The following is a 13,618-nucleotide window of genomic DNA, read 5'->3' on the forward strand; positions in this document are numbered from 1 at the left end:
GTCTGAAATGAATTGTAAACATGTTAAAGGCCAAGCTTGGATCAGCTTCATACTTGACATCAATGGAGAGAGCGACTTCACTATTGTGCAATATTCATTGAGAAATTTGCTAGCACACTTGTGAGTTGGGCTTACTCCGTTGCCATGGTAAAATTAAGAAACGTCCAACGGTTTTGTGTGTCGTAATTGTTACGGGCACCACAGTGGACCCATAGACTACACAATATTAACATGTTTACTGCAGACTGTTTACACCCGTAACAAAAACAGGCTAAGAAGTTGAACAAGGCATGGCACAGATACGTAACGGCAGCCATTGGAATTCCTCCGATGGTTTGGAATATTTACCTAGCAAGTATAATGTATGCTAAGACTGGTCACTACAGATCCCAACTTGGAATCAGTCTGTTGAACTCACAGCTGGATAGCTTGGTTATTTTAAATAACACACCATGATTCAAACTTGTCATTCTGAGGGAGTACGATTAGTAACTTTCTCAAATGCCGCATATTTCTTTGCTCATGAGAAAGTTGTTGATAATTTCTTGTCAGTGTTTACATTTCTCGGTTTCAATCTCCTGCAAATTAAATAGAAAGTGAATTTATGTTCATGCTCCTAGAGAACTATATGAGTAACCATAGAAACAAGGTAGAGTTCTGACATTAACCAATGATACAATGATTAAATATCAATCTAAGAAACATCAGATGATATTACTACTATATATAGACATTTAATTTTTGATGCTGTTTAAGGTGTTTGTTTGATCTGAATTTGCCAACTGCTTTTCTCATTTTCTCATTTTGACAAAAACTTCTTCCTGTTGCCTCTGTTTTTCTATGCATACAGGTAATAGAATGTCTGTCCAGGAGGCCATTCAACATCCATTTCTGGCCCCAGAGATTGCAATTGGTTTCTTCCTGTCCAGTGACCAAGGTATAGTAGAGACACCTTAACAGAAACGACAGATGTATGTACATTGTTGAGAAGGGAGTGGTGATGGAAGTAAGGGTAGGGATAGTTGTAGAGTAGGGATAAGGGGGGGGGATGGTGGAGTTGGCATAGGGAAATAAGTTGATATATAAATTCAACATTCATTTCTGGCCCCAGAGATAGCAATTGGTTTCTTCCTGTCCAGTGACCAAGGTATAGTAGAGATATCTTAAACAGAAATGAAAGATGTATGTACACTGTTGAGAAGGGAGTGGGGATGGAAGTAAGGGTACAGATGGTTGTGGAGCAGAGATGAGGTGGGAGGAGGTGAGGGGTGGTGGGGTGGGGGGGTTGAGTTGGTGTAGGGAATGAAGATGATGGGGAAGTTCAACATCCATTTCTGGATCCAGCAATATCAATTGTTTATTTTCCTTTCCAGTGTCTGAGTTATAGTAGGGACATGTTAACAGATATGACAGAATTGAGAGAGGGAGTAAGGACAGGAAGAGGAAGGATGGGAATGATGGGTGTATGGGAGGAGGATAATAGTGACATGCCACCTGATATGTGATGACCGTTGTATCAATACAAGACATTTATCACAGGATTTAGAATAGCCTTTTAAAGGCACATTTTTGATAAAAAAAACAGTTAAACTTCATTGATATTTATCAAAACACCCAACAAGAAATATGTGTGAAGTACATTTGCTTGTGAGTTTCCCGCATGTGTAATTAAGGCACTTTTAAATAATGTCTATAGTCAAGACTACTCTTCGACAGGTTTTATGCCTGAAACATCCTGGAAGTCCCTATGTCAAACACGGGGTACCAGTTTGCGTCGGAGCAATAGTTGTCTTTCGAGGTGTGATGTCATGCACCTTCTCGCTCGAGTAAACCACCTGTTAATAAATTAATCCCAAGGTTAAACAGTATCTGGATCATATCCTATTTAATAAATAATCTATAACAAGTCACTTCAAAGTGTCGGACTTGTAGCAATTTCTCCTTTGAGAGGACAGCCATTTGGGAATAGTTCTTAGCGGCATTAATCAGCGAATTTCATTTTGTCAGTATTCTTGCAAATTAACATTTCAATTTTTAATTTCACGATCAGTTTTTACATTTCCCGTTTAACTTACGAAAATTAGCTTTTAGTTTGGAATGACTGTTATCGAGTGAAACTGCCACAAAATTTCAGACGTGATTTCTTAGGAACACACCGACGTCAAGTTTTTTCTTTTTTTGCAGTTTTATGTTTCACCACATATAGTTGACCTTGCATGGTATATGGGGTCAACTAATAATGCCTTTAAAGGTTGGGAAGTTTACTAATATATGTATGAATGTGGTGTATCCATTTGCAATGATGCATCCCAGTTTTGAAGTCAAAGGTCGGATGCTAACTTTAACAAAGGGAACAAGACAGCAGTTTAATCTGGTGCCATCCTGTATGACATCACCTCTTTGCTTTAATAATGTTCTCTCTTCATATAAAATGTATCAACTTCAGCAGTTTTTAATTCAAAAAAACAAACTGTAAATGAGGAAATCAAATGCAAATAATCACCCGGATGCTTTATAGAATATGTACGTGCCTCTTTCATCAATCAGAAATAAATTTTGACTTTCAGGACTATCCTTTTAATATTAAATTTGTTATCTTAACACAGTCACGCTAACAGTTGTCAAGTCATGGTCAGAAGCCATCAGTCGTTACTTAGTAGATTTTAACAGTTGAGGATTATAATAAGGGTTCGAAGTTACTCATTAGTTGTTATGTCTCGGAAAGACTAATTTATTGACGGAGGGTCGCCGAGCAGTGGTGTATTTGGCCGTCCAATGAGTTTTGATTACACCTTTTCTCGCCGTTTGTCACCTTTTAATAGTGTTTGGTCACGATACGGGACTCGATGTGGAAGAAGAACCATCTGTAAATAAATAATGAGACAGGGTAGAAATAGTTGCTGGCTGATTTCCTTTTATTTAATATTGATTACGAGTTGATTAAACAGGATGATCGAAGTAGTGAAGAAGTCGATATAGTTCGAATTAGACATGAAGAAAGCAGCGATGAATTTTAACGATTTACAATCGTTGAATTAATCTTTTTTTAGAGGAGACAGTTTTAGCATTTTTATTGGAAGTCATACAAAGGTTTTGTACAAGATTGTCAGCGCATAGATACGAGTGAGGGCGGCATTTGAGAATGTGAAACGTTGCTGTTTAGAGGGGACAGAAAGGTATTGAAAAGGAAAAAAAGAGCTGCAGCAGCTGTAAAATCCTCTGCAGCAAGGCTGAATCGATATCAAATAATACAGATATCTGGCCAGACTAGCATTGCCTATTGTGTGAAACTGCAGGGCACAAGGTACCATAAAGTCCCCCTCTGTGTTCCACTTTCGACTCGGTGCCTGAAGGAACTTAGTAACCCATAGGTAATTTTAAACGATAAATGATGGATTTAGCTACCAGCTCGTAGCGTAGTTCTGTTGATCGGTTGAAATTTCAGAGACTGAAATGTAATGTCTGGTGGATCATTTACATGTTGTAAGTCTGGGGTTCCCTTAAACTGGGGTGCATGGACCCCCAGGGGGTGTGTGAGTCCATCCCAGGGAGTTTGTGAGATATTTCTGAAAGTCAAAACTAGAGTACTTTATGTTGAACTAAAATCTGATATATCATATAATTTAGTAATGTACAAAATTTGTACCTATTGACAAACTCTTTTCGCGTTCCATATGCATATGTTGCCGCAGTAGTACCATACAGTGCGTTTTTCATTACATTATTACACTATGAAATTAATCTTGTACAAATCACTGTTATGCGTATTAGAGTATAATAATGACTCAGATCGTGTCTCGAAAATTTGGGGGTTCGTGGACAACTCTGACATCCACAGGGGGTTCGTGGGGGGCTAAAGTAAGGGAAACCTTGTTGTAAGTTGTGTTTACCTCTCACTAAGTAATTTGATCACAGCTAAAGCATCATTCAAAAAAGTTGATCCTTGTAATTGTGGTGTCTTTTCAAAGTTCATCAGTCAGGCAGGCTCTATGTGATTATTTAGCACTGCACTGTTCCAAATTAAAATGAATTTCAGTATTTCATATCTTAGCAATGTAGCAATTAAAAAAAGGAATACATTCTAAGTTCTTATACATCCACTGTATTTTGCTAGCTATAATCAGTCATTAGTCTTTTCAAAGAAAGCACACAGGAATGGAGGTCTTTTGAAAGCTCCATAGGAAAGCATGGTTCAAAAATGTTCTTCTCTCCAAATGGCTTGCCCAGATTCTCAGCAACCTAGATTTAAACAAATCAATTTTGTGGGAAATTTGGTGCGAGCTCATCTTGAGCATGTTATGGTGAAAGCGTCACACTAGGTACCGGACAATTGTACTGAAAGGTATGAATGTACACTAAAAGTTTGTTCATAACGACTGGCTAGCAGGGGGGGTGGGGGATGGGGGGTCATGTTAATAGAATATTCAAGAGGAGGAAATCTGTCTAGAGATTATTTTTTGAAATTCAGAAAATGCTCCTTTCTCTCCCAGAAATGCTAATCAATGTTGTCTCATAGCTGTTATTGTTGTTGTGGATCTTTTCATTTCTTCAGTGATGTACTGTATAGAAACCTTGAACAGTCAAGGAGACAAAAGAGGGTGGTATGATATGTCACCACGAATGCAAAAATCTTTAGATATGTTTTTCATATTTGAACAAAGATGTAGTGTGTCAATGAATGGGGTGGCATTTTAGTGAGAGTGACAACAACATGGTCGTAATTAATTTGCCTTCGTTTTTTCTTTGTCTTTCATGTTGCTCCAGCCATCAACCGTTGCTATTCTCAGGGTATCAGCCTCCAGCCATCGCAGTATAACTATTCCCCGTACGTATCCAAGATGTTAAAGAGCAAGAACAGTATTCAATTACTGAGGAACGGGACGGGCTCAGAGTGCAATACGGACAAAATGAAGAGAGCCGTGGCTGAAGTGCCACCGCTCGTAAGAGCATCTGTGAAGGGAAAGGAAGTGACCGACAGTCATGTGACCACAGGTGAATTGACCAGCTGGAAATCTGAAGTCTCATCTGATTTGGGAAAAGAGGAAGGAGAAGAGAAGAGTTCATGCCCGGAGAACCGACGGGGGAAGTCAGGAACGAGCCAACCGCAGATATCTGTCGCAGGATTGACAGATGAAGAGAGACTAGAATTACCACTGATAGAGGGCTTAAGAGAAGGATCTTATGATTATGATGGAATTAAACAAATTGGTTTGGAAGATGACAATGATTATGATGGAATTAAATATATTGGTTTGGAAGATGAGAATGTGAAACTAGCAGCACATGAAACGGATGGAACCAGACACACCAGTCGAACAGAATGTGACACTGATCATGGAAATAAGACAAAAGCTGTCCGACCAGGGAAGGGAAGAGGACCAGGAAAGGGACGAAGACCAGGGGAGGGAAGAGGACCACTGGAGGGTAGAGGGCCAGGGGAGGGGAGGGGAACAGGGGAAGGACGAGGGCCAGGGGAGGGACGAGGATCAGGCGACGGAAGAGCATCAGGAGAGGGAAAAGGACCAGGGGAGGGAAGGGGACCAGGGGAGGGAAGGGGACCAGGGGAGGGAAGGGGACCAGGGGAGGGACAAGGACCAGTGAAGGGGAGAGGACCAGGGGAAGGACTAGAATCAGGGAAGGGGCGAGGACCAGGGGAGGGAAGAGACACAAAGCATGAGAAAGTAAAGGTGCAGCCGTGCGACAAAAGTAAACGTCAGAGAAAACGAGTCAACAACGAAAGGTATTGGGAAGTTGATGGCCCTGTCATCGGAGAGGATGGTGTTCCTAATACCGGGAAAGTCACAGCCCCCTCTACAAGGAAAAGTAAAAGTTCCGTTGCTTCGGAATTTGTGGGCTCTGAAAATGTAGCAGTTAGGAGTCCTGATAATAAAACCGTTGTTAAGACTACAAGGAAAGAGGGGGGTCGGCAAAAGAAGATTATTAAGGATTTGGGACAGAAGCAGACGATTGGATTAAATGAATCACAGGAAGGGTTTGAATCCTGTTATGATATTGAAGAGTTGGATGATGAGAACAGAGCGAGGATACCGAATCAGACTCACCTTGAGGAGACCATCGATGCTAGCAGAGGAGGAGGATTGGCATCAGGCAAAAGAGGAAAAGAATTGTCAGAGGAGAGAACTATGAAAAGAAGTAGTAGGCTGACAGATCTCCATGACGATGAACAAGATTGTAGTCCGCATGCATCACCCACATGTGGTGGAAGAAAATCAGAAAGAATAAACAGAATAAAAGGGAAAAAGAAGATCAGGAAGAGAGAATCGAAAAGCTTAGCGACAAGAAGTAAAAACCAACCGAGGAAAAATACGGCTCGTACAAGGGAAACTTGCAACGATGACCACAATGAGAGTGACAGCTCCATTCCATCGGATATCGACTTGTCAGGAAAGAAAAGACTCGCTTGGGAAGTCTACGACCAAATGGAGGCCACCGAACTAAACGATTCACTATCGGACGGGGAGAGACAGGTCAGGTCATTTGTGAGAAAGTCCGATTCTATCGATGATGAAAGCGAATGGACATCAGATCAAAGCATCATTTCACACAGTTCAAAACATTTCAGGGAGAAAACTCATTCAAAGAAAGAACAGGGAGAAAAATTGGAGCTGTGGCCGAGTGTACAGGAGGAAACAAAAGATGGAAGTTTGGACAGGTCAGGGTCAAATGTCAAGAAGTCAAAGAAGAGGCCAGTAACAAAATCTACTAATGCACAAAAAGGTGATAATTTGATAAAGAAGAAGCATCTGGCAAAGAGGAAACCTATGCAGAAAACAAATGCTACGGAGACAGTCGCTGGAAGAAAACAGTCGGAAAAGATTAATCGCATTCAGAGAGAGGGACCAGAAATGGACTCTTTAGGTCTCAGTAGGGGAAAAGTTAGCAGGAGGGATATACTTAAAACATCCTGTGCAACCGATTCCCTCGAATCAGATTCCTCGGGTCCTACGTTCGGTGTCATCGCGGAGGGCTACTCAGGTAGCGACGATGAATGGAAGGAAGTAAAATCTCCTAAAAGTAAGAGGAGGAAGTCGGATAAAAATGTTGAGAAGGGACGGATGAGCAGTAGCGGCCGAAAACCTAAGTCTTTGGTAAGTTTTATGAAGCTGTGCCGATGATAAACGTCTCTCTTTTCAAGCAGATATTGTAAAAACAATGTAGGCAATTATTTAAAGAGTAATTATAACTAAGTATAAGATTTAAGTCGGCCAACTATAAAGATGCCTTCATAGATTTTCACACCAAGTGTGAATAATTAACATTGATTTGTGATTGGATTATTTTGATTCTCAATATATCTTTGCTCAGACATCATTACTTATCCAAATGAAAAAAGAAAAAAATGCAAATATGAAAACTTCAAACTTTTCACCTTTAACTTCAAATTTGAAACAACCATGTTAATTCGACTTCAATGTTTAAGGTTTTAATAAGTAAGAATATCATCAGTAAATTTGTCAAACTCAAGTTTGAAAAAGACCCATTCCTCCAGAATGTGCTAGAAACTCCAATAGGGTTACCTATAGGCTTGAAAGTAAGGTTTTCTCATTCCGGAAACCAAACACAGATTCTCTGAGAACCAGAAAGTTGTGACATTTCTGGAGCAATTGAGAAGCTAGTCTGGAGCTATTTCTAAATGCTAACTTGTCACCAGTTTTAGCTTCTTAGATCCTCTTCTGGAAAGCTCACATTTATACATTGTTGCAACATATCCTCAAATTTTTAAAAAAATGCAGGAAAGTTGATAGTTTTGATAGGCAAACAATGTAGTGCTGACCAATGCTGATCTTTCCCCGTTGGTGCTACAGCCATTATCAGATGAAGAGCACAAGGAGTCCCAGACTATTATCAAGCCCTGCATGGTCACAGGCATTACTAGGTGAAGACTTTAGAACAGGACTTTGAAAAGTTTTATCAATCAGCTTTCTTGATCGTGATAAATCTTTGAATGATATTTGTAAACCCATAGACAGATATCATTGATTATTAAGTGGGGGGTACTCATGCAACTATTAGATGATAACACACTCTGCTATGATCTGAAGTGTGGATGGGCGACTGCAAATTATTTGTCATCCTTCTCTCTGCAGATGGAGTCTAGCGACATCCAAGCAAGTGATTCTCTGTGGGAAGCTGCCGATGATGCAAACCCGATGTCATCACAAGAACTCTCGGACATGTCATCTGATAGAGATGATGAGGAAGATGTAAGTAAACCCCCCTCCCTGCTCCCCCCTCCCCCCCAAAAAAATTCACCCAACCCCCAACATATGAGAACATAACTTTTCAGTGTTACTTTTCTATCATTAAAAGTTCATGAGGGGCTCTTATTGACAATGAAGATCTATCTAATTGCTATGGCACTGAATTCTTGTAGGGCTCAATGAAACCATCAGCAATGATATAAAAAAAAATATTTGATATATTGTAGGCCATTGAAACACCACTGTCAATCATCAAAGTTGTTATTTGATATTTTTGCTAAGTGACCATTTGAGCACGACAGGCTGAAAAAGTGACCAAGTTTAATACTGGACAAGTAAACCATTACTTCAGTAATACTCATTTCTAAGTAATACAAAACTCAAATGAAAGACATAAAACTGTTATTGCTTTACAAAACAAGTTTACAGTACAGAGTACAGACCCTTATGAAAAATTGTTTGGAAATAGGAAAACTGATGCATAGCAGAACTCAATAGCTTCCATCTGCCCCTCCAGCTCCCCTTCCCTGCATCCCCTTCCCCTCTTTCTTCTTCCCTGCATCCCCCCATCTTTTCATCTCCTCGGCATCCTCCCCCCCCCCCCCGATCTTTTTTCTTCCCTGCATCCCTCACAGTCTTTCTCATAGGATAGGATTCAATTCTCATTATTACCTTGAAATTCTCTTCACCAAGAAAGATGATGTAATATCTCAGTCCATATAAGGTGATAACTAATGGATGTTTCTAGTTTGGTTCTACCTAGTCCAGACTGGATTGATTGCAGTCCCCAGGGGTTTCCCTTACCATGAGACTTGAGGGTTCAGGAGAGACTTTTCATGAATGATTCATAGCTCCCTGATGAGTACTTTCAGTCTTATCTTCTTCTTTGTTTTTCCTTCTATGTAATCTCTCTCTCTCTCTCTGTTACCATTGCATAAATTCTCCCATTTCCTGACCTATTTTTAAAACTGTGTAAACTTTGTAAAGCCAGGTAAATGGCGGACATAATTACTATCTAAAGGCAGGTGGATCTTTTTACATCGGGTTTCGCTTTTGCTCTTTGACTGTCACAGTTTGTTTGGCCATCTGCATTGATAACCGGGCAATTACCAGACAATCGCTTCCAGAATACCTCATTAGCGGCACAATTGCTATTTGGGTTAATAGCTCCCCGTGTAGACAGATGTGGCTATAACTCCGAGGGGTATAATGCAATTTATCAATCATGGACACCTATCGCCGAGGGTTGTCCACTTCTTGTAATAATATCTCATCTTTGACAGGAACCTTATCTTTGTTTGTCTTTATTTTCTTCTTCTTTTTTTTTACCTTTTACTTTTGTTTCATTTTCTTCCTATTTCCCTCCCCCCCTCTTTTCTTTTTTTCTGTTTTTCTTGTTGTATGTGATAAATGAATCCGCAGCTATCCATGGGCTGTTCTAGTTTCCCTTATATACTTCTTATGAACTTTCATTTGTCCCTTGGCTTTTGTGATTAGTTACCATTCCCCAGAGATTTTCACCACCCGTCTTTTAACAGTTGTGACAATAAATGATGCGCCGAAGAATTTATTTTTCTTAATCATTAAACACATTGAAAACTTAAATCCGTTTAGTTTGGCTTAATATTGTTTTAATATTGGTTTAATATTGGTTTAATATTTGTTTTAATAATGTTTTAATATTGTTTCAGTATTTGTTTAATGTTGTTTAATATTTCATGCTTGGCCTGTGACTAGGTTTTCAAAGGGTTGCAGTTGAGAGGGGGGAGGGGGTGGGGAGAGTAAAGGCTATGTGAATGTCAATAAGGTACATCAATTTTTTCCTGAGTGGTACATGAGCAGGGGTAATTTTCCAAGTCGTGTTATACTTGAAAAAGGACTTTGGCCGGCCTTCTTCCAATCCCCTCTGCCTTGAATTGCCGAGAAAAGTTATTATTTAGCATATCAGGGTTATAAATTTATAGCAACCATCGAGCAGTATGGAAGAAAGTCTTGACCGAGACTAGATTTCACGTAGCAGTGAGTGATAATCTTCTCTGGAAGAAATAGCAATTTAAGTGAATTATTTGACCCAATTTCCAGTACCCTGTTTTTTTTTGCCTCCTATGCGTGAGTTTCACAATATATCAACTCTCCTACGAAATTAAAAATTGTCTGTGGATTTTGAACTATTTCAGTAAAAAAACTAAAAAACTGAGCAAGCTAGAAGAAGCAGTTTAAAGATTGTAGTAGTGGACACTATTATTGAAAACTTGTTTTCCTTTACATGTGTTTTTGTAATTGGTGTATGAACAGGTGTGTCCTGTCTGTTTCTTGATGTCATTTTAATATTCGAATCGAGAAATATGAGGGTAGCTATTATCTCCAAGTCACGGGATATTTTTCTTTCTTTACACTCACAGATGGTCTTGCTACTGTGAGGAAGTTCTCTTGACGAGCCATTAAAACAAGGGTGATACTTACTGGCGATATGCAGCTGTTTTACACACACCAAATACAAATGGAACATTTACCTTTCGAAAGGCATTTGTAAAGGCAGATATATTGGCATCATTATTGCATCAAAGTCGTTCAACAAAGCAATTTACTTTGGCCCTTGCTTCACGTGCCGTTCACGTCATAGTCAGCAGTTATTTTTACGATGTTTAAGCGACTGAAAATGTGGGAGAAACTAGCAAGGGCTTATGGATTACAACTTACAGGTCGGGTGGCTCCCAATTCAACGTTTTGACTCAAATCTGGAATGTTTTCAATTTAGAAAGTCATTTCAGATGGAAAACAGATTGCTCTTGGATGAAAAACCCACCTTACTATGAACCTGGAACCTCTCGATTGCTAAGCCGCATTGCTTCAAATGCCACCGCCTTTATCCACTCGGCTCTAACACTCTTTAAGTCTATTATGTTTAACCCTTGTTCGGTGTAAATCAGTTCAACACAACTGTTTAACTCAGCTAATTACAACAAAACATCAATCAAAAGCCTTGGTATTCCATAAAATTTTGTGCTCAGTGACCTCACTTTTCACCTTGATCTCTTGGCGACCCTTCAGTGAAGGATGTTGTGGCCCAGAGAATGGGTCTACGGGTATGGGGTCTACTGGTATGGGGTCTACGGGTATGGGTTATATGTGTATGGGTCTACGGGAATGGGTGTACGGGTATGGGGTCTACGGGTATTGGGTTGACTGGTATGGGGTCTACTGTTGTGTGGGTCTATGGGTGTGGGGTCTACGGGTATGGGTTCTACCGGTATGGTGTCTACCGGTATGGGTTCTACGGGTATGGGGTCTACTGGTATGTATTCTATGGGCATCGGGTCTACCAGGTGTGGGGTTCTACGGGTGTGGGGGTCTACGGGTATGGGGGTCTACCGGTATGGGGTCTACGGGTATGGGGTATCTCTTTGAGAAATTTTCATATGATTAATGGTGCTTAGTAGCAACATTGTGTTATATTTTGAAACTTTTGAAGAAATTAATGTTCAAAACCTTTTACATTTCTTACTCTTTTTACATGTCAACAGTAATAGGTTTTCTTCCAAAGTTTTGGCGACCTTCAAAGGACATTCAATAAAGCAAGAAAAGTCAGAATAATACAACATCAATGTTCAACCAAAGAAATATAGGAATAAGATAATTATAGATATTCAACCCTTCAAGTAGAGTGAAGAGTGTTGTGCTCAAGTGGACTTGTGATCTAAGGCTTGCAGGTTCGAGCCCTGGCCAGATCATTACGTTGTGTCCTTGGTAAGGCACTTTATCTCCATTCCCTCTCTTATTCCAGGTGTATAAATTGGTGGACCTGTGAGATTTTGATTTGGGCACTGTTTAGCTGCTGCCATGTGGAGGGATTGTCTCTATGTTTGACAGGTAATCAATGACCAGGGTGATAATGGAGGACATTATCGGTGGATAAGTTTGCACTTTATCATTAATTAGAGATGGATTATTACTTAATGTAAAGATTTCCAACAGAACTGACATTAACCATGCAAAAAACAGGGTTTCAGTATTAGTTTCTGATTTTAACTTACTTGATCTTTTTTATTAGCAGAATTTTAGCTGAATGAAATGAACACAGCCTGGATTTTAACTCCTATGTATGATATTTACAATCTATCAATATGAAAAATGCAGGATTTTAATTGTCGGTTGCCTTGCAAAAGACCAGGTCTGTCAACCCCCCTCCCCCCCCAAAGGTTAAAACCTGGATTAAAAAAACTAGAGATTTCAGTCATATAAAACTCATGTATTAAACCAAAAATATCCACAACTCCATGCCAATTTGTTGTGCTTTGTTTCTACCTGTTACTAGGGAATTGGCGGGTGAGTTTTTGAGACCCCACTTTTACCCCCACTATACAAAACTATGATCTGGATGTTGAAACCGTGAGGGTTGGCAGGTATGAAATTAGCTAACAGTATCAGGAATATACTGTCATTTATCAATTGAGTATGATTTTAATTTAATACCTAGGTCTACATATTTCTTATCATTCGAATGCCAAACACATTCATGTTTGGCAATGACATTGTTGTGGTGTGTAATAGGTAGTGTGATTTTTTTGAGACTGATTGAAACAGACCCTGATAGTTAAAACAGTCGACATAGTTGTTTGGAGTGCTACTACACAGTGCTACTCACTGTGCAAAGATATTTTTCAATAATATATTACCTTTTCATGCTAAGTTGATAGTGGGGTAGAGGGGGGGGAGGGAGTGGCGATTTTGCAATTCAATTTATATATAAAGGTGAAATATTTTGCTATAATTTAGAATTTTTATTGTCAATCAGTTTTCATTCCGATTTGTATGAAAAATTTCAATATTGTGCCTTTGTTTATATTTATTAACTTTAATGTGAAATTTACTCACAAGAGTCAACTTCATAATAAAAGTGAGAAAAACGTACCCAGCATAGGACTGCTATTATTTGTGTGCAAATGACTCATCCATGCAGTACGTCACTTCTGTTCAGTACCATTTTTCCCTTCCCCCCCCCTTTTCTTTCTCCCGAAGGGGAACACTATGGAGACACTCTTATTGACCTTGTAAAATTGTGAGGGGGACCACAGATTACAAAGACGCCAATGTCCTATAACGAGGATCGCAAAGTCGGTAATTATTATTACGGTTAGATTTGTCCAATACGGCAACATACAGAAACGTCCTCAAAGCCGAAGCCAAAGTGAATTAATCAGGTCACACATTCAGAGTCTATGCATGCTCAGTTCTTCAATACCGCCCTCCTTACCTTTGGAAAACATTTTATTCGGTAGTTTTGATTTCTTTACTTGACACGGATGAAAGAAGCAAGTTGGTGAAAGCTAAGTAAACAAGATCCTATTTCAGGCATCTCCTCAGAAACAAGAAATAGCGAAATGCAGTTGAAGAAA

At 39.5% G+C, this 13,618-nt stretch overlaps 1 protein-coding gene across 3 annotated transcripts in view; it reads left to right on the forward strand.

The window, feature by feature from the left end:
* LOC139972121 (uncharacterized) overlaps nt 1-13,133 on the forward strand; it is a 147,460-nt gene extending 134,327 nt beyond the window's left edge. For all 3 annotated transcript variants that reach the window (XM_071979066.1, XM_071979065.1, XM_071979067.1), the window contains exons 12-15: nt 851-937; nt 4,765-7,109; nt 8,109-8,225; nt 10,625-13,133. In XM_071979066.1, coding sequence (XP_071835167.1) covers nt 851-937; nt 4,765-7,109; nt 8,109-8,225; nt 10,625-10,642 — 2,567 coding nt within the window. In that variant the 3' untranslated portion in view covers nt 10,643-13,133. The remainder of the gene's footprint in view (nt 1-850; nt 938-4,764; nt 7,110-8,108; nt 8,226-10,624) is intronic.
* The last annotated feature ends 485 nt before the right edge of the window (nt 13,134-13,618 follow it).

The sequence above is a fragment of the Apostichopus japonicus genome, chromosome 8, assembly GCF_037975245.1.
Source record: "Apostichopus japonicus isolate 1M-3 chromosome 8, ASM3797524v1, whole genome shotgun sequence".
NCBI lineage: Eukaryota > Metazoa > Echinodermata > Holothuroidea > Aspidochirotida > Stichopodidae > Apostichopus > Apostichopus japonicus.